Below are 21,393 nucleotides of genomic sequence, written 5' to 3' on the forward strand. Positions count from 1 at the left end.
AGGCTGTGGGCTTTATACACTATTAGAGACCCTGAAGTAAATAGAAAGCTTTGCTTTTACCATGCTCAGTTTTTAGGCCCCCACTTTGAGCAATTCTAGCTTGGCCTAAATAACATTAAGATTTTATGTTCAGTTGAAGTTGGAAGCTTATTCCCTTGGCCAATTACATTTAAACTCAATATTTAACATTGGTTGACATTTAATCCATGCCTTGGGTTATTTAAAATCTTGACTTTATTCTAAGAATATGATATGTCAGATAAATAGCTTTAGAATTATTTATGTCACCTTTTATTTAATAAATTGCATTCCTCAGGTGTCAGAAGTTAACATACATCCTATGCTTATTTGGTAGCATTGTCTTTAAATTATTTAACATGGGTCAAATGATTTGATTATTCTGCAACAAGCTTTTCACAAATAACTCTGGAATTTTGCCTAATTTCCTCCTAACATAGCTGATATAGACGAGCGAGGTTTGTAGGCCTCTTTTTTGCACACACTTTTGAAGCGTTATCCACAAATCTATGTTGGACTTCAGCACCTCTACTTTCTAAGAGAAAGAAGAGGCAGCCTGGCCCCATGGATGTTATACTTGCATGCTGTTTGTACACATGAACTTTGTGCCTTTTTAGTTTGATTATTTTTTTCCTTTTTTTTGGTCTTGTGTATTTAATTTTGTCAGAAGCTTTGGAACACATAACTTTTGTTAACGTTTTAGTTTTTCCAATACTTTTTCTAAACTTCTAACCATCCAAAGTTGTGCATCAGATTCAGTCAATTTAATGTAGGGGTTAGTACATTTGCCTAACATGTGAAAGAGCTCCAGTTCAAAACTGGGAAAAAGCACGGATCCATGGAACAGTTTGCTTCAAGCGTAAAATCGGTGCCAAATCAGAACATGCCGATTCATCCGCTGCGACGAGCCCTTGCGAATAAGGGAGCATCTGAAGGAAGCTTAAAACTGAGAAAAATCTGGCTGAAATTGTTGGAAAAACCTTCTGCTTATAGTAGTTTTCTCCAAAAACTGTAGCTTACTATGAGAAAATCTCTAAAATTCACATTGAATTTTCCATACAAGGCTTGTAGAGTTAAGAAACGGCCTTTAGATGACAGAGTGACAAATTTTTTTGTAATTCACCTTCTTACTTGAATGTTGGACTGTAGTTTTTAAAGTGAGCTGGTTTAAATGGGTGCTAAGGAAGGAAAAACTTGCTATTTAATGCACTTGATTGGTTCATGTACATGCAGCATTTCTTTTATTTGATGAATGTATGTTTTACATTGAGCCTGCCTTTTGATTTATTGCAGACCCCTTTGGCCAGCAAGCACTTTGTTGTGTAAGCTATTTTCTCTTTGCTGTGCTGCTCCACAACGCCAATAATCCTTGTTCAATAAATTCAAATGGAAGTGACACTTTGGTATGTCTTCTCTACTATGTGTAGTACATATCATTGTAATTCATTCCCAGATTGATTTGCAGTTGAAAAGATTGGTAGCTCAACAGAGCCGATTGTAAATCCACACTCGGAAATTTATGGAAGTGTCTGAATTTTTGTTAAATGTTCATCTAATCAGGCCAAATTGCAGATGATAGTGTATCATATGGGAAAAGCCAATATGCAGTGGTGTTTGTATTCTGCTGAGAGGCAAGTTGCCGCTTGCGTTAGACAATAACAGTAGCGTGATGCATCACGTCCGCCCCTCATGCGTCACAAATGACGCCAAAACGCATCATGGAGACTGTGCGTAAATGTCGACTTAAAATTTACACATCTCCTATATTGCCTCATTATTAAATGGTGGTAAATAAACTTCTAGACAGAAAGATACCTTGATTTATTACACATGCTTTCATTGTAGGTCAGCACAATCAGTGCGCCATCGTTTCTATTGCTCAACTTAAGTGCACAAGTCTGTTGTAGGTGTCTTTTAGTCTTGTAATCTTGAGCTCTGCAATAATGTGTTAACAATTAACTTTGTGGTATCAGCTTGTAAACAGAATGGCTGTAAAATTCGACAGGTCACAGGACATTACCCTTTGTTAGGGGGAATTTCAGTGCAGTCTTGTTGCAGCTCTGTAAAAAGGACGTGCACCATCAAGTCTGTAGACACAGCAAGGCTTTTCGAGTCGGAGGGAAAACCTAATTTGGTTACTTTGCACTTTCATTTTACAATATGGTGCTCACCATCTTGAGTAATTCTCACAGGTGATATTGTGTTCACTGCCGAGGTTTTTTAAAAAACCCCCAAAAAAACGGAGTGCGAGCCTTCTAGGGCATTGAAAACTAATCAACGGCCAAAACACCGCTGTTGAAATTCAGCTTGTAACTGTGTTTATGGAGCCTTTGCAGGTTACGCCAACACAAACCTCTTTGGTCTGGGTTTATCAGCCCCAGAGACGGCCGTGATTAGCTCCCCACGCTGCTAGCCATATATCTCAGCTGTCCCACCTCCCAGCGTTCAGGATGACCCATTAAATAGAGACGGAGAAATAGAGAACATGAGTAGGAGGGTTAGAGACATTGGAGAGCAGAAATGCTACCTGTAGTTAGCGTAATAGTAGTGTTTACTCAGGCTGCGGGCTCTCTCTGTGTGCAGCTGCATTGTCTGTCTGCCAACTGACATTTCTGTATGGGTGGCCACACCCTTGCCACACACATTCACAGGGACTAATAACCTAAATGACAAGCAACTGACGTGGACGACAAACAAGGCGACCGGGATAGGTGTCTGTTAAGTGTCTATATTCCCCTTCCTTTTGAGCTCACTCAAAGCTCTTTTGTCCTCTACAGTTTACTATTTTAGATATTACCCTGCCATTGTTTCTTTGTTAATTACATCACTAAACCGCTTACTCTTCTGCCTATTGTATCGTATGTAGCTCCACAGACACTTAAGGCTCAAAAAGCTTCCATAAGAAGTAAGTCACTGTATGCCCTGTTGAATGGGAGCATTATATTTAGGCTCATTTCTGCTTCATCAGTTCAATAACTGATTCTTCTCTTTCATGTTCCCTTTGTGTTTCACCAAACTGCCATTCCTGCAGAATCACTTCCCTATAGGATGCGTGGTCTTGGCATTTTGACAAATTGGAGAGAACCACAGTCGCACCATAAATTGTTTCGCCTAGCTGCGGGCCTCCGAATCATTACTTACATCTCAAACTATGTGGAGTAAATTAAAAAAAAGAAAGAAAGAAAAAGTCTGGGTTTGTTGAGAATTTCTGCACTTTAACAGCAGTTTGCTAGTCTAGGAAATTTGAGACTGGAATTTATTAATCCTGGCCTCCCCTTAGTTTATTAAAAAATGTGTGTGTGTGTGTGTGTGTGTGTGTGTGTGTTACAAGTGATAATGAGGTGGAGGACACAAACAAATCTATGGCTTTGCCGCATTTATTATTTCCCTGAATCTGGACACCTTGTCATGGGTGGTTTGCTAATTGTGTTTCCATAAACTTGCCTACAGTAGAAATTCTGTTCATTATAAACTGCTTTAACTTGACAGCGGAGTATGTTTGGTTTAAACCAATATATATATGTATATAAGTAGGAAATGTCAAACCAAATATTGTTAGCTAGAAAATTAATCTTGACAGATGTAAAATATGCAGAACTTCGATGCATGTTTTCACATTGTAATTCATGAAGAATCAGCTTTGTTTGTGCACTTCATTTTCAAACTGGATTAATTGTTGTTGCTGTAAAACAGTTTATCTCCTGAATTTAGCAGACTAATTATTGTGAACATTAATTATCGTCTCTCAGCTGAAATGATCTGGACGATCAGTTAAGCAGTAAATATGCACTGGTTACTTTGTCACTCTTTCGCGCACACAAATCAGGCTTTGGGGTGAAATCATTAGCGAGACAGAAGGATTCATATACAGTTGCACGGGGGCAGACAGCCACCCCTAAATGTTTCTACTGTTTTTCTCGCGCTCTCCCACGTCCTCGCAAACAATGCCCCCTTGTGTGCCGAGCCACTTGCTCAGATTTCGAATCACACTGCACCCTTTCCACTTTGGTGCCCTGTCCTCCTCTCGTTTGCACTGCTGCCAGAACACAAATGGACACAGTGGCAAGTGTTGTCCTGTAGTATTCGTGTGCAGCAGGGAGGGACCAGGCTACACTGGGATAAATAAGTAGGTAAATAAATAAAGAATAAACCTCGCTCTAGGAATTTGTCTTATTGAAGATGAAAAGCATCTGCCTCTCTCTGGCATCTGCTGTGAAAGATATCCCTCCACCGCTAAGGGTTTGGAGCACGGCAAGTAGCCAGCTCTATCAGCCTCGCTCTTTCTCTACCCACCAACGTGAACCAGCGCAGCACTGGTGTACACAGAAACAAACGTCAAAACAAATTTGTCGGCCAACAAACTTTTTTCTTTTTTTCTTTTTGCAAAGCTAACTTGAGGTATTAGCTTGAAATAAAAACTGGTTCTAAATGTCTTTAATACCAGTTACAGAGTGGTGGTGTGATCCAGTTCTTTGGCACCCTGAGCCGAGTGTTTGTGTATCTTTTTCTTCCCCACACTGCAACAGCTTTAACACAGCGACAATAAACCGCTTTCTCATTACCAGTTAAGGTGAAAGGCGCAGAGGGAGGCTTCTTTTTTAAATTATTTTGCCACAGGGGTTTTAAATGATTTCCGCTGCACTTGTGGGTATTCTCCAAAACTCTGCGTGCAGGGAGGAGTATAATACAGTTTGATACGATCACAGCTTGAACTTTCACTGACGATAGATGATGTCGACTGTACACGGTGTTTGGAAATTCCTTAGACGCCAAGTTTGTTAAGAATAAAAAAAAAGGATTGGCTTTGCAGACATAAAAGCCTAGAGGAACATTCCTTTAAGTGACAAACGGTGATAAAGAGCTAGCTGTCAGTGATGGCTGTCTGCTACTGTGGCCAGGTGAGGCATGAGCAGGGACTCGCGTGCATTCCTTCACATAGTTTTAACTCGGTCATGCCTGCTTTTTTGTTTGCCCAGTGACATGTCAAAGGAGGTGAAAGTAGATCTCAGATAAAGAAAAATAACTTTATGTAATAGCTATTGTATAGACTGTTTTCAGCTGCCTTGTTTAACAAAGAGGGCGGTCGAAGAGTTGCCCGTTGTGTGCATTTTTGTTTTTTATTTGTTTCTACCCGCATTGAAACAGCCACATGAGTAATGGGCTGCTCAACACCTCCACAGGATTAGAGCCCACAGCATTAAGAGTTTTTTTTCCTCCACGAGATACTGGAGGCATTGTGTTCCTGATGCTCTAACGTATTTAGCTAAACTGAATAGACTGGAGCTGACTGGCCACCCAGCAAGCCTCAGGATATTCCACTTTGTGAGCGCTTTGTCTTTTAACACATATCAGCAAACGGCACTGTGTAGCGACCGCAGTGAACTGAGCAGTGAGACTGAACAAGACCGACTTAGATTTTGGGGTTTTCTGTTCAGTTCTTCTTGTAGAAGCTTTGTACAGAATCATCACCAGGCTGCTCTCTTTAAGACAAAAGTAGATTTAGTCAAACTTTCAGAACTTTTCTCATTTAAATTCAGTTTTTTTAAGTCCTCTGGAGATTCTGCTTTAATTCCATCAAAAGAGAGATATCTATCTATACCATATTGTGCTCTCTTTTACAGCATTATGATTACTCATCGCAGATGGCCATGGGCAAGGGGAGTAGGGATAAGAAATTTAGTTAGCTCATTAATGGAGATACGCAGTTACTTTGTTTATAATAGCATTAGGCATCGAAACTGGAGGCTGTAACAAACTTAAGGTCATATATCTAAATTCTTAATCAGTTGGCTTAGTAATCTTCCTTCACTAAATCTAATTCCTGAAAAGACAAAGCATCGGTTCTTGTGCCATTCCATTTGAGGGACAGCTTTTGATTTTTCTGTTTCCACTTAACACAAAGGAGAAATGCTCTCTGTCTCGTTTAATTGTTGTTCATTTGTGGCACACCTGCTGCAGGCTTGTTGGTCAGCCATGTCCCCCTTGGGGTGTGTTATATGTTAAGTGTTTATGTATGCATACATGTCACTCTGAGATCACTGCACTTTGTGTGATTTGAACCCATCTGGTCACCGTTTCAATTTCCTAATGGGGGAACATTAAGGTGGTCTTTGGGGAGTTGTGTTTAGTTGGTCCACTGGGGGTTTTAACTGATCCCCTTTGTAAGAGGTGCGCTGAGAGGCTTAAGCTCGCCTCCACCCCCCCTTTGTTCTTTTTATTTTTTCCCAATAATTTCTCTGTAAAACTGTGCAGCATTTGTTCCCCCCGACTCCTTTGCTGATGTACTTTTTGTGTTACATTCACTTTGCTTACTTCCCCCTGCCCCGAGCAGGATTTGTTGTGGGTACTAGATGCCTTGTTGATCGCGAGCAAAGATCTCCAACAACGTTTGCTGTTGTTTTCTTACAAGTATACAAAGATTCTGTGTCTTTGGTTCTGCTTTGCGACTTGCTTTTGATATTTCTGCATTACTGTGTTATTATGCTCATTCAAATATATGCAAATATAGCGTGAGTTTGAATACTAATGGTTCTGTACCCCTGTTCTGCATGTGTTTGCTCTCCCAGGTGTTAGTCTTTGATCCTGTCAGAGTGGGACGCGTCTAGCAGGGGACTGAGGAGGGAGCAGTGCCAACTTGGAACATGGTGCCTAATATTCACCTGGCAGGGCCCCTTCTCCCCAGAGGGGCGTTGCTTTTCCTGCTTTTACTCAGCTGCATAGTCTTCTCTTCTCTAGCAGACAGTAAGTATGCTCATGTACCTGTGAAGTTCTGCCCTGGCTTTCCCACAGTCTAATAACACATTAAGCTTCATTTAGAGGCGTTCTCTTGATTTAAAAGGACTGCCGTAGCTATAAGTGGAATTTAACACGTGACAAAGGTGCACTTTAACTGAATACATCAGGAGAGCAAGCTCTCACGCTGTGCAGAGCAGAGCTTTGTTTAAAATAGAATATAGATTCCATTTACATTTCATGCCTTCAGTGGATTCCAGCAAACAGAAATAGCTGCTTGTCTAATGCGTGTCCCCAAGTATAAAGAGCTTTAACATCTCAACTAAAAATAAGCACACAATGCAGGCAGCGGAGATCCATCGGCCTCTGTGCCCGGTTGTCAATCCGAGTGACAGTTTTGGCTCAGAGAAAGCGCTCCAAGAGATATGTCACCTCAGCTGTACCTTTGGGTCTCGGGCGCAGCCAAGAAGCACTGCCCTGCCAAAGACGGGGTCAGGGACGAAATTAATTCAACACATGACCTCACCTACAGTGCTGTCATAGGGTCACTGTAATTCAATTATACCCCAACCCCTCCTGTTCCCCCACCCGAATGCAGCCACTGCCCTGTCCTTTCAAACATGTTTCGAATAGGATTTGTTTTTCTGTACCCTTTGTCTTTTCCCGCTCGGCTCTGTGCTATCATCCTTGTCTCTTGTGGCGTGTCTACTCTTGACCAGCATCGCTCTGAACTTGACCTTGCAGAAAAGTTTTACAGGCCTTTTGTTTTTCTTGGGGTCTGGCAAGTCTGTCTCTGCTCTGCTTCTAGGTTGATTGGATGGAATTGAATCTTGAGTGAAGCTGTAGTGCTCAACTTAGATACTAATTGTGGATGATCCAAAATAAAACTACTGTATCCTTCTACAAAATAAAAAAATCATTAACAATTGATCCAAATTTTAAAAAAGTATGAGTTGCTGGAAGTTATAAAGAAAATTCATATTTGGTCTTTGAATACCTGGCTCTTCTATAAAAAGGGAGAAAGACGTGCAATGTCAGACGTCTATTTGCGTGCGTGCACCTTGTTAACTGTGATATTATGTTGTATACTTGTGCTGTTTATGCCACAAGTAAAAGCATGTGCTTTTTAGAGATCATCAAGTTAAAAAATGCAACGTCATGGGCATAGAAGAAATTAAGATGGTATATAAATGTGCTGATTCTTTCACGCACCAGTCTGGATGGTTCTACGGGCCGGAGATATACACAGCTAACCAGAATAGTGTTTAATCTGTTCAAACAGAGCATTAATGTTTAACCTAAATCTTGATTATTTTTTTGTTTTGTTTTGTTTTGTTTTTTACCCCACCCCTGTCTCTGTCTTAGTTTTATTTAGTGTGAAACATTTAATTTAAAGTACAAATATAGTCTGATGTGACAAGCTGGCACATGTGCATATATTCATAGACAAATAAGGGACACATCATAAAGTAACTTACAGAAAAGCCTGACTGTGGTCTGGGGTTAAATACGCATGTAGGTTAGTGTAAGCACATATGGGGAAAAAGGCCCAGACTACTATTATCTAGACTGTAAAGCAAACAGACATAGAATTAAAATAAGACACTGGGGGGTGAGAGGGGGGGTGTAAAAATAACACCTCCCACTAATGGCAGGTTTGTGTGCATTTCTGTGCCTATAATTTGTATGTAACTCAGTTATGTGAGCCTGATGTTTTGGGTTTGGATTTCCTGTATTACAGAGCAGACACCAGACAGATATTATGGGCGGAGTACCTGGCAAGTTTCTGATTACATGGATTCAGTCTGATGCTCTTGTCTCCCCCTTGAACAAGTTAGGCGGGCAGAGAAACCACACGTAGCAAACATGTGTCAGCAGTGTCAGAACACACCCTTGGATAGAAACCATACATTAGTCTTTTTATTTATTTTTATTATATATATATATATATATATATATATGTATATATATATATATATGAATATATAATTTATATGTATGTATATAATATATTATTATATATATGGATATATATTGTATGTAATATAAATATAAAAAATAGCTTATTGTCTGATACATTTCAAAATTTGTTTCCATACTATTTGTTTGGCGTGACACTTAAAGATGGCACAATTCATCATGATTTAGCAGCACGGGTACAGGAAACTCTCCACGAGCCCTATCAGTGTTATAGCCTTCTGACATCATTCATCTTACAGCATCATTGAATAGGCGTACAATACAGAGTGATTACTCTGAGTGCTGATCACAGACGTCCCATCGATCCCCAGGGAGCTCTGCCTAATCAACTAGCTCTCTATACAGCCTCCTTCTACACAATAGGCCTCTGGCCCACAAGGTCAGCCTCAAAGTCACATAACCAGCACTTAAATGTAATGGTTATCTTTTTGTAGCGCTGTCATTGTGAGTTATTTCATTGGCTTTAATAAGCTTTTGATGTATGTGTCTCCTCTCGCTCTTCTCATGTTATAATTTTGGGTTGCTTTTCATGTGAGGTGCGGCAAGACTGCTGAGTCTTCTTTTGTGTCCGGGCCTTTTCTTGTCACTCTACTTCAGCTGTATCATAATTAACAAGTTTAAAAAAACTTTTCTCTGTCCCACAATGCATCTTCGAGATTCTTATTTATGATCCTTGCACTGCAAATAGAGTAATTGCAGATTACCAGTGCTTTTAACTATTGTTTCATTGTTACTGAACAATGGCTCAACCATAAATAACAGGTATCCCATGTGCAATCTATGCTATATATTTAAATAGTAGTTTTTTGTTCTTTTTGGCTTTAAACAAAGGCTTTCCCTTTAACAAGGCGCAGAATTTTTTTATTATTCTTTAAAACAGCCTTTAAATCCATGTAATGTGCTCAGGAAACCTATGAAACACTCTTCACAGAGTGATTTCTAAATTTGCTACAATGGACTGATGCCAAAGTGGTTTGGAGATGGGTGACCAGATGGGGGGCTGGGGGGGCAAAAATTGGATTGTGTTTTTAAGTGTCCATATGGTCACCCAGTTCAGAAACTGACAGGGATAGAAATTGATTCTTTTTTAATTAAAAGTAACCATATCCACCTTGGAGAGCCACTTGGAGAGTAATGCAGTTAGCGCACAGCTGGGGTCCACACACATCATACAGGCAGGCACAATGAGAGGGGAGGCAAACAATACAAAATGTACTCTGAGGAAGCAGCCGCAAAAAGCATCATAGGGTAAGAGGACAACATGTATAAGATAAAGTGCCTGAGGAACAAATCTTAGAGGTTGGAGAGAATTATCGGAAGTTGTTTTCATAAGCCAGCGCAGCAATGTCAGAATAGAGGGAGGAAAGGGGCATCAGAGGTTAATGATGTGAGATTAATAGTTTAATTAGGGAGCTCAACAGCAGAGCCACAGGCAGTCACCCAAACCTTATGCTGTGTCCTGGTTTCAGAATTGCCACAGGACGACAGGCGTTTCCTAGTGTCTAGTGTCCTTCCAGAGAAGGGCACATGAGAAAAAGACATTGCAGTTCTCTGATCATCGTCATATTCTTATTGCCAAAAGAAACATTAGTTCCCTTAATGTACCACAGTAGTTCTTACAGGCCTTTTACGTGTTAAATTGAAATTCATGGTAGCTGGCTCTAAATTAGACACAATTAGACAACTTAGAGGCGCACACCTACGTATTGTTTGCTTTCAGAGTGTCCTGCGTTTACAGGCATTTATCTCAACCCTAATGGCCTGGATATATGTCAAGTGGGATATATTTTGTGTGCAGATGATCACCTAAGACTATAAATCATAAGGGGGGCACCAGAGAACATGCACGCCTGTTTAAAACCACATGTTGTTGTGTTTTATGTTCCTCCTGTAACATAATTTAATTTCCCCCTCAATTTTGATTAGTGGAGAGTTGAATTACTTAAGACCTCCAGGCCATGTGGGTGTGAAGACGGAAACAATGGTTGGGGCTCTTGTGGTCTCAGAGGGAAAGCTAATCTAGGGGAGGCAAATTAATGAGGTTAGTTGGGTCGCAAGGGGGTGTGCGGTGATGGATGATGAGCTCACCCCAAAATGGAATCTCTGAAGAAGCTAGGAGCCATCTCAGCAGCTGAGCCCCAAACACACCGTCTCCCGGGATCACTTAACACACTTAACATCTTCTGCACGCTATTCTATTAATGTCAGGGTCCGAGCCAAGTATAGACTTTAACTAGCAGCATTAACAAAGCCCCCCAACAGTCAATGAGTTGCACTTTGTGCTGGTAGAAACTTTGGATTTCAATATGCTTTATTATATATTCACAGTGGTTTCAGAATGTCCTTCTCCAGCTTCATATTTTGTTTTACTGAGTATCCCCAGGTTACCACCCACACATGCCTTCAAATGCAACAGTGAGTTATCCTTCTTAGTTTCAAAAAGAGGGGAAAGACACTTAAGTGACAGTGCAAATGAGAACATTTCAGCAAGCGAACTAAACAAACATGTGAGTTGATGTTGCCCCAGGGTTATGCAGATGAGCTTTGGAGTTTGACACCTTACCGTAGCATGTTTTTTCTAGTAGGTGGGATAGTGGCACCGAGATGGAAAACGTACTCGCTGAAGATGGGGACCTTTTTTTTTTTTGAATTTCACATTTACATCATTCACATTATGTGATAGACTTTGTGCCAGTTATATTCAGAAAATAATGTAATGAGTCTCCCACCAGCAAGCAATTATGAGTGTTAGCTCTGAGGAAGGGAAACTGTAAAATACATATTATGGTTTGCCCTCATTTCATAATGATAATTCAAAAAAAAGGGAAAACAGCATCTGCAACAAAAATAGTTTTATCTTCAGAGAGCGCAACAAAGAAATCATAGTGGAGTTTCTGCCTTTATCTAATCTCTGTGAAATCTTTACCTTAAGGACTCATGTGGGTTGAAAGAAGTTGCAGGTAGTGAATCATCTTTGACTAGATCTAGGTTAGGCGCCAGTTTAAATGCCACAGGTAATAAAACACCTCAGACTCCCAATCGTGTGATATCAGGAACACCCACATTCTCACCATCAAAAAGTACACAATGAAACATTTATCCTTCCATATTTTTTAAACAGTTCCTATAAATGCCCACTCGAAGCAGAAGTCACCACAGCACATGGTTGTTGTTTTTTTTCTTCTTCAAATGTCATAATTTGACTGACAGTCAAGAAGAGATGCACAGGGTTGAGAGATACCTCCCTCGTTCCTAATCGGCCCGAGAAGATGAAAGCTATTACATTAATGTTGCTCACACTGGGAAGAAAGGAATGAAGGATAATTGCACTTAGAGTTCTTTTTCTTCTCCACTGCCTTGAATAATTCAGGGAAAGCTGGAAGGCCTGATAGAAAGCCTGTCTTCGTGGTCCAGGGGGGCACTGAAAGTTTGATGTTTTTCTTTTCTCTTGTCTCTGCTATAGGTTTTGACATTTTGTCTTAAGTACAGTATCTCGGTCGTGATGAATCGCATTACTCTTGAGATTTCACTTACGTTCTGATAACACATATAAAGCTCCATCAATCTTCAGCCACTATGCTACCATTCTAAGAAAGTAAGTTCCTTTGGTGTCTGTGTTATCATAAGGGACTGCAGCGTGAACTGACTATTAATGAGCTGGAGATGATAGTGCACCATCCACAAAAGCGTTTCTTGGGTCTGAAACCAAGTAAGGTGACAATATTAGACAGTGAACTTACAGGCAAAAATAAATTGGTTACTGTTTTGAGATTACGGCGGTGGATGCTGGTGGTTCGATCTTTGGCCGCTCCAGTCTGCATGAACCACAAGTTGATCTCTGATTTATTTCTTCAGACTGCGACTGTTAGATACGTGGGTGAGGCATGTTGTATAAATCATGTAAAGTAGAACATAGGAAGAACCAGTCCATATAATATATTATATGTTTGTTTCTTTGTTTGGTAGGAAAAAAGGTCAAAGTTTTTATTGGTTTCTGCTCCTTAAATTTGAAGATTTCATGCTTTTCTGTGTTTTGCATGAAATATCATGTAGTAATAGTAGTTAAAACTATGTATTTGGATTTTGCACTGTTCACCATATTAACTGCAGCATTTGGTTGTGGGACTAGAATAGGCATTTTGACATTTTCTAATGATAAAAAGGAAGAAATAATGCAGATTAATTGATGAATAATATGAGCTGCAGCCGTAATTTACACTGCATGAAATTAAATAGCTGTTGAACTGCTGCACTGTTTGCACAGAGACTGTTGCACTTCTGTCTCCTTATATCGATGTTTAAGGCTTTTAAAAGCCCCGATAGTAAAGCTTCGTCATACTTCCACTCCTATGGCTCTTCCCCGATAATTGTAAAATGTGCTATGTACAACACAATGCTTGGCATTCAGCTGTAAAAACCATAGTGCAGATAGCACACATGATGTTTATTGGTTTAAACAAACAGCCTGAAGTGCAGTTGACTTTATCGGGGTAAATAACTTGCAGGGGAGGCAGCTTTATATGGCATTAATTGCAAACAAGTTGGCTGCTAATGGGCTGAAAAGGCCTTAATGGAAGTGTTCCATTAAAACAACCAGTGCTGATGCCATCAGACAAATTTACACTAAGTGTTGCCTCATGAAAATGATAACTTGCTAATCCATTATTAATAAGAATTAATGGTTTTCACTGTGCCATGTGCGTATCGATCCCTGATACTCTACACTACTGAGTAGCTCTCATTGGGCACTCTGGCAAGCTTGGGAATAGACTAATTGTTAGCCACACAAGTGCCATTTACGCAACTCTCCCCGCTGTCTCTGCTTTTATTACCAGCATTGCTCTGAGGCCCCCGACTAGGAAAAAGGCAAACTGAATGGCTGCTTAGGAAAGTATGATGCATACAAAAGGTGTTAGCCAGAGTCAACAAAAGAAAATATCACTAGTAAATGAATGAAGGTTGTAACAGTCTTTCAGTTTTATAAGCTCAAGCATGAGACACAAAGCACAGCTCATTGCTTTTACTGTGCATACTGACTGATATGTCACTGAGATTATTTCTGAGCCAGGACAAACCCAGATCTGTTGCCCTCCTGCAGTTCAGAAACCCCAATACCTTTTATCTGTCTAATGACCTCAGACCTCACAAATGCTGCTGCAGGCTTTGGGTTAAATGAGAGAAGCTTTTTAATCCCCCCTCCATACATAGCCTTTAGGCTCCTTTGGTGTTTTCTAAAAGCAGGATCTATAGAGATTTGTCAATACCCCGCGCCCGAGGTCATATTTAAATTTCACATTAGTAGTGCAGAAAAATGCACCTTACACTCAATACACTCAATCACCACACTAATCATAAATGCTAAATATTGTTACTTGATTAAGCTGGCACTTTATATGAAGTTTTTGAACAAAAAGGCCTAGCATTTGTTTCCCTAATAACCCTTCAATTTGTTTGATAATGAGGTTAATGCCTTTCTGTATTTGTGGGGGTACACCAGAAACACCTATTAGTCCAAAACCGAGTTTTTTTCACTCGCATGTATTGTTTTGAGCTTTGATTAATTCATTTATTCCATTCATTAGTTCTAACATGAAAGGCTTTTTGCTCTAGTAACATTTTTTTCAGTTCCACCAACCAGGCTGCTGTTTGTGTACAGCAGCACTGTTTTGCATGTAGGATCTTTCTGGTTTATTTATTTGGTAATTAAAACAGTCATTTGAGTGATTTTGATTTTGATAACCCAGTTTAGTGATACTAATTAAAGCATTGTTGTATTATGGCCAAATTCTGGTAAATAAGCAATACTCGTGAGCCAGTAACCCCAACCCTACGATTCTGGCAGCTTGCAGCAAAGCACTATGCCTGACAGTTATGGCAGCACTTTCCACACATTGCCAGAGAGAAGAGCGCATGTCAAGATATGAGTTTTGAATGTGTTGTATCAAAGCATAAAGACAGTGCAGCCCAAAACTCGAAGTCAGTGGCTGAGAGAAAGATTTGCATAGGTAGGCTTATGTGTTTTCCACCTCGTCCCTGCCATTGTTTTCATGTGACAACTTTCTGACAGCCAGGAAAACGGGACACAGGCAAAGAAAAAAGGTTGAGTCTGGATTTTGTCTGTCTAAGAAAAGAACTGACAAACCCAACAGTTTGATATCACCCTTCAGTGGTGGCTGTGCTGACAGAGGAACACCAACTCTCGCAGTTCAAAAGTAAATGCCTCTGTCCTTTCAGTGGAGTGTGGTAGGACCACCATTAACCCCATGTATAAGTCTGTGGTTCAGGGTCACCGCAGTGACTTGCGATTTTGTGATTGATGCTCGGTGAGATCTGGATTAACGATGGAGAGCTCTGAATTTGCCACAGTTTAGCCCGTGAGTCACAGGTCAACTATCGAAATTCAGGGGAAGCTTGTTTAAGAGGATTAATACGGGAAAAGCTCCATGAGTCCAGTTTCCACTGTTTTTCTGTTTATCCTTAAAATCCTAAAGATTTCTAAGATCCAGCAGTTTCTAACTTAAATGAGTGTGGCAATACACAAGCTTATGTCCTTTAATTTGAATCATGTGCGCTGAACTATTTTAATACTGTCTGATCCTTCATCCGTGCAACAAAGTGAAAACCCTGACATCAGTCTGAATGCTGCTGCAACAGACAGATGTTGGCAGTAACTCTTCTAAGACTGATGGCTGATAATCAGGGTTTGAGCATTCCAACGCACCACCCAAGCGCAGGCTCAGGCATGCTCAGGCATACACTCTTAATGCTTATCAGGGTGGACTTGTTAACTCAGGTGTCTTGCCGCCACATGCATGTGTGTCACAGCTACATTCTGATGCTATAGATTATTGTGCTTTCGCAGTTGCTGAATCTTTTTTCTAAAACTTGTTCCTGAAAATAACCAGGACAAAAAAAAATATCAAAAATCGAATTCAAATGTCAGGTGAGTTTGGGGACAAGATCAACATCAGGTTGACTTCCCATTAACACTTTACTGTGCTGTAGTACATTTGATTTGTTTGGGGTTTTTTAAGGTGTTACATTTTTTAGACAGTTATATGACCGTTATGTGCCGTTACATGGCATTTAAACAACATGACATCATCACAAGAGACAAACACGTTTACCTTTCGTAACACACTCTTATGAGTTTTTTAGCTTTTATTTGACCTACACTGCTGTTATGTTATATTATATTTTTTTATCCTAAGTACTGGCAACGTTGTCTCAGCTTTGAAAGAATAAATATGTGCTTGCTGTTCATTTCATTTTAAACTAAGAAAGTCATGATATCATGTCAAGACTTGAAATTAATATTAAATTTCATGAAATTTTAATGTCAAAAGATTTCATTTTGAAGATATTTTAGCAGAAATAACCTCAAATCAATAGAATTTGCATATTTTCACAAAGGTCACTAGAAAATATTGACGTCTGCATGTCGATCAATTATTCTGTGGTGCTTCACACCGTGGTAGTGCCTTTCTTCCTCCAACCAGTTGAATTTAAATATGTGTAACATATGGTATGTATGCATGCACACGCAACTGCCTGCAGGCTTGCCGTGTCCTTTTATTGTAAAACTGCTGCATTGCATTGAAGGAAGCACCTCTGTGGATATGTCCTCAAGCAAGGACAGCCAACACCACCTCTGTCTCTCTCTCTTTAGCCAAGTGAGTGCAGAATGTGATGATGTAGCAGGTGGAGCTTCTTTTTCTGAAAAAATTACAGCGTTGTGCTAACCAGATAGTGAACCTCCCCACATGCTTCTTTTACAAAAAAAAATACAAATGTTATGCTATAACAAGAAACAGTGGTGGAAGCCATTGCTGGATTTCTCCCCAGCGTGTACTCAGAGATGGGAAGCTGGCGTCTCCTGTGTGTACACGGCATAATGATTTACCCCCTTGTGCATGTCTCCATGGGGCAGTCTGCTCATCTGTGGTCTAGGTGTTCCCTACCTCCCTTTTTAATGACTCTGGAGATGAAACACGAGCTGACAGAGCTGCAATAGGGACATTGTGTCATGGTGCCGAAGACAAGATTATGCACATCTGAGGCTGTGCATAAAGCATAAAGCATAAGGCATTGCAGTTGTTACGTAGAGCTAAGGTATGCACATTGTAGCATCACGTCAGCCTTGACAGGCTGTTGAAACACTCCATTGTCGTATGTACAATGGTGCTGAGTGTGTTGCCCTGTAGAACCCTAAAGGCAAACGGGAGAAATCACAGTTGGAGGTGTTCTCCACGGCAGTACAGTATCAAATCATAGCTGGCACTCTCCAATTTTGGGATATGCCAACTATTTGATAGCTAAATAGCCCAATTAACAGAAGTATATTTTTCTTCTAGTGATAAACTTCGTCGTGTTTTAAACCATGTGTCAGGTTAAAGGTAAGAACATGATACAGTGACAAGCACACAAAGACTAGACGTGTCTCTCATGACTGAGCTGCAGGTGTGCACAGCAACAATGCCTGTGTGGGTTTTCTCAGGGTTGCCTTTGTGTGGAGAAAAGTGACACCGATAGATAAGTTCTCCCTCTAGTCTCAGCCTCTTTCCCTGTCAATAACTTATTTTCCTTACTCTATCCCTTTCACCTCGTCTTCCTCAGGCTTGCCAAGTTTCGTCAAATCCCCTGAGGATCAGACGGGCATCTCGGGCGGAGTTGCATCGTTTGTGTGCCAAGCCACAGGGGAGCCGAAACCAAGAATCACCTGGATGAAGAAAGGCAAGAAAGTCAGCTCCCAGCGCTTCGAGGTGGGCACTCATGCGTGACTTTCACATCTCTGAGCACCTTTGCATGTACAAACATAATGCAGGCAGGAGCAAACGCAGCACGTTAGACTGCTTTTATAACCTCTCATTGAGACCAGACGCATCCACACGTGCGTGCGGACTGGCAGCATTCACACAAATGACACATTCACACAGGACGCACAATGGCTTGCCCCTGTTATTGAGCATCACGCCGACTCTTCAGTTCTCCAAGGGAACCTAGACAATCTTCCTTTCTCTTTAATCTCCCTCCATCTTGATTTATGTAGTCTGTTTCATCTCTGTTTGTTTTTTCACACGCTCATCCTTTCCCCCGTGTCCCCCGGCTACACCATCTCTGGGCACGCACCACTGTAACGTATGTGATGTATTTCCCCTCCCACTTGTGCTCCCCTTTGAAGATGAGGGGATACTTTAGCTGGGGGTTCTCGCCATTTCTGGCCACTCCTACCTCTGTGACATTACATAACTGTGGTACCTGAGGAGCTATTGGTTTGTACTTCTTCTGTTCTGTGTCAGTGTTTTTAGACGTGACCTCAGCTGATTTTTCCTTTTGATTAAGAGGGGATTGAAGGGATACATAGAAACTAGTAAAAGAGCACCAATGACAAATAAAAAATGCTTCACCTCCCACATTAGAAAAAAATCAAGTAATCTGCATGTAGGAATGTATGTTGTTTATATCTCATAATAAAGGTAGTGTAATATCAAGGCCACTAAAAATGGAGTTCCTGCATCTTTACTTTCCTGTGGGGTTTTTTCAGGTGATTGAATTTGACGACGGTTCGGGCTCCGTACTGCGGATCCAACCTCTGCGCACGCACAGAGACGAAGCCATTTACGAGTGCACGGCCACTAACAGCGCCGGCGAGATCAACACCAGTGCCAAGCTTACAGTGCTTGAAGGTAAGATAAGTCTCCTGCTTTTTCCACTTGGTTTCTCTCTCCACACTTGCTTTCACTGTGGTCCTTTTTTTCCTGCTGCTTGTGGTTTTCAAATCCTTTATGTCAATATATAAGGAAATAGGAGTGTTTGCTTTAATAATTCATACATATGAAATTGGTGAAATTCCTGGTATTGCCCTTGCCAAGGAGGAACAGCAGTATCTTAATTTGCAAGGTTAAACATTTTTTTAAATAAGCTAGCGGCTCAGCAAATGTGTGAGCTGCAATCTTTAGCTTATGTTTTTATATATTTTGACAATTTTATACAGTTTTTGGGTATAACGCGAGATCTTTCAGCTGGTCACTTGGATTTGAGTACTTTTTGAAAACAAAGCCACAATCATCTAAAAGAGCAGCTGTAAATACTGCCTGATGCTAACATGTATGGCTTATATAAACGTTTATAAATCAATAATTCTCTGCCGGTCCACATAACTTCAAGAAAAAATTCTCTATAGGCATATAAATAATGTTTGGATGTTTGAGTGGTTTCTACATGTACAAGCACCCTCAGTGCCTGCAGGCTAGTTTGACCTTCATGGACCTCTTTTCCTTTTTTTTGCCTATAGAGTTAATGTATGTGTATGTGCAAAGTATATGGGCCTAGAGGTGCGAATTTCTTCTTTAATTGATTGTAATTTTGTCATGTGGCAGCTAGTCACCACAGGAGTAGATTTCATTACAAACTTTAAAGGAAACGAAAAAGCTCCAGAGCTAGCCAGAGGGAGGATTAAGGCCGTCTATAGCCATTACACCGGCATTAAAGCAGATCCCCTCTCATTCAAAATCAGCCTTTCCATCCCCAGTTTGAATCCCATCTTCCTTACACCCACCCTTCCTTTTTTTTTCTCTGTCCACGCTGATTTGGTGATATCATCGGCTGGGCTTGCATAATCTTCCCGTAGGGGCTTTTCTTCAGTACAAAGAAAGGTTTTCTTTTTACCCCTCTTTTGCACTATATCACGAAGAATGCTGTTTCATAAATAAATAGGTTTATGCGGGCAATATGACATAAAACTCATATGAATGAGATTAGCTTAATCATAGTCTTTGTGTACGGGGCAAGTTTGGAGTCCCTCACTCAGTGAAATACGGAAAATGATCTTACTCGACAGTGAGCAGCTGTTTATACCAGCAGACTTACTTTACATGAAAGCATCTTCTATCTGTCTTCTTTCTTTCATCTGTGGTTCATGCCATTTGATGCTTTTATCTATTAGGCTGTACTGATACATATTTATTGCACACATTTTCACCATGGAGTAGTGGCCAGACCTTAAACTATGACCGTGTTACCTTGTGAGGGAACTTGATACTCGTGAGACTGGCAATATCATAATCAAGAGGGAATATATTGTGCCAGGCTTCAAGCTGTGAACGTGAAGCCAAACCACACACTGTCCTATAAAAATGTAATGGCCAACAGTCACAGCTGAGGTGTTTCAGTTGTGAAAATATAGATATTTCGTCTGATCACCTGCCAAGTTGTTTTTTTTTTTTTGGTTTTTTTTTTTAAATTCCTCTCAACTGCTATTTTTTGTTACAAGGATGGCAAGCATTGTCTAATGACATGCTAACTTCATACTAGACTGACTGCTTGGTAGCTTTTATAGACTCAAACTGCATATTCTTTTTCCTCTTCACCACTTTAGGTTCTTTTGTAATTCAGATCGAGTCAGTTGCCAAGTATTTTTCTAATTACTGCTATTTTTCACAATGAAATGAAACATGTATTTTATACACTCCTCAGTTTTTGAAATTGACAATTTATACTTATCTGTACATGCATTAATATATATTGTTATATTAAACTGAGGGAAAGTGTTTGGCAGTGCTATAGTCATCATATCGGTGAAATAGCAATACCTGAGTTGTCACCTCTCTGCATGGTTGGACCAGTTTTGGCTCATTGTTTTAGTTGCACAAAGCAAAACAATACAGGCTGATAAAAACAGGTCCTGTCGGTGTACAGACTGATGCAAGCCCCATCTACTTACCTGTCCAAGGTGAGATGGCAGACAGCCAAAGTAAAGAAGTCTTTGTCAGCGCAGACACAAATACTTTTTTTTATTTTGGAGCGTGTACTCCAGCAGGACTATCACAAGTTGGTTTGTTTGTGTTGGAGCTGAGCAACCAAACGTACGAGAACAGCTGTTCAAGTGTAAATAACAGTGATGTAATATTGTTTTTGAACTTTTCTGTCCATTCTCAATAAAAAAAACCAAAGAGTAACATTTGTTAGAATTATTGTATTTATTAGTTAAACAATTTATTGGATGCCATCTAGTCACCACTGATGTTTAGCATGATTGATTTGTGAACAAGCCATCTCGTAAAAGTTGTTCTCTACGCTTTCTCACAAAACCTGTCAAAGACCAGAACCACGCATCGTGTTTAAATAAAGAACTCGACTCCGCCTGAAGCCTTACGATGAGCTGACTGTTCATACAAACACACATGCACAGATATTCACTGTCAAACACACACTCAGAACAAACACGCATTCCCTTACAGAGCAATGACGTCAGCTCCACTCTATTTTTAGACTATTGTTTGTAGCCTAGTGATATATCAAGTTCATATCAGCAGCACAAGAAAACACTGGGGCAGCACCAAACAGATGGAGACTAATGACCCTCGCTTTTAATGGGCCAGGAGTAGCCTGAAGGTTTGAAACGTGGGTGTCACATCAGAATATACATAGCCTTTTCACATTGAGAACAAATCATAAAGTCTGGGGAAAGTAACAGTGAAGGCGTCTGTAGCCAGAAATCTTTGTGGTGTCGTTGAGCAAGGCACAAAACCAGCAGAGCTACTCTGTAAATGTGCTGTTGCAAACATGTCGGGTTTGTCTGTCCTTACTGGAAAAAGAAACCACGGTCGAAAGAGTGTCTTCATAAGCAAAACAGTCCTGTTTTTGCTTTTTTCCACTACGAGG

The 21,393-nt window shown here is 40.4% G+C and overlaps 1 protein-coding gene across 22 annotated transcripts in view; it reads left to right on the top strand.

Moving 5' to 3' along the window:
* LOC102303372 (receptor-type tyrosine-protein phosphatase F) overlaps positions 1 to 21,393 on the top strand; it is a 157,817-nt gene that overhangs the window by 51,123 nt on the left and 85,301 nt on the right. For all 22 annotated transcript variants that reach the window (XM_014338180.2, XM_014338185.2, XM_014338182.2 and 19 more), the window contains exons 2-4: positions 6,585 to 6,759; positions 17,347 to 17,492; positions 18,275 to 18,416. In XM_014338180.2, the coding sequence (XP_014193666.1) occupies positions 6,660 to 6,759; positions 17,347 to 17,492; positions 18,275 to 18,416 (388 nt within the window). In that variant the 5' untranslated portion in view covers positions 6,585 to 6,659. The remainder of the gene's footprint in view (positions 1 to 6,584; positions 6,760 to 17,346; positions 17,493 to 18,274; positions 18,417 to 21,393) is intronic.

The sequence above is a fragment of the Haplochromis burtoni genome, unplaced genomic scaffold (assembly GCF_018398535.1).
Source record: "Haplochromis burtoni strain Fernald_Lab_line unplaced genomic scaffold, NCSU_Asbu1 Contig_219, whole genome shotgun sequence".
NCBI classification, from domain to species: Eukaryota; Metazoa; Chordata; class Actinopteri; order Cichliformes; family Cichlidae; genus Haplochromis; species Haplochromis burtoni.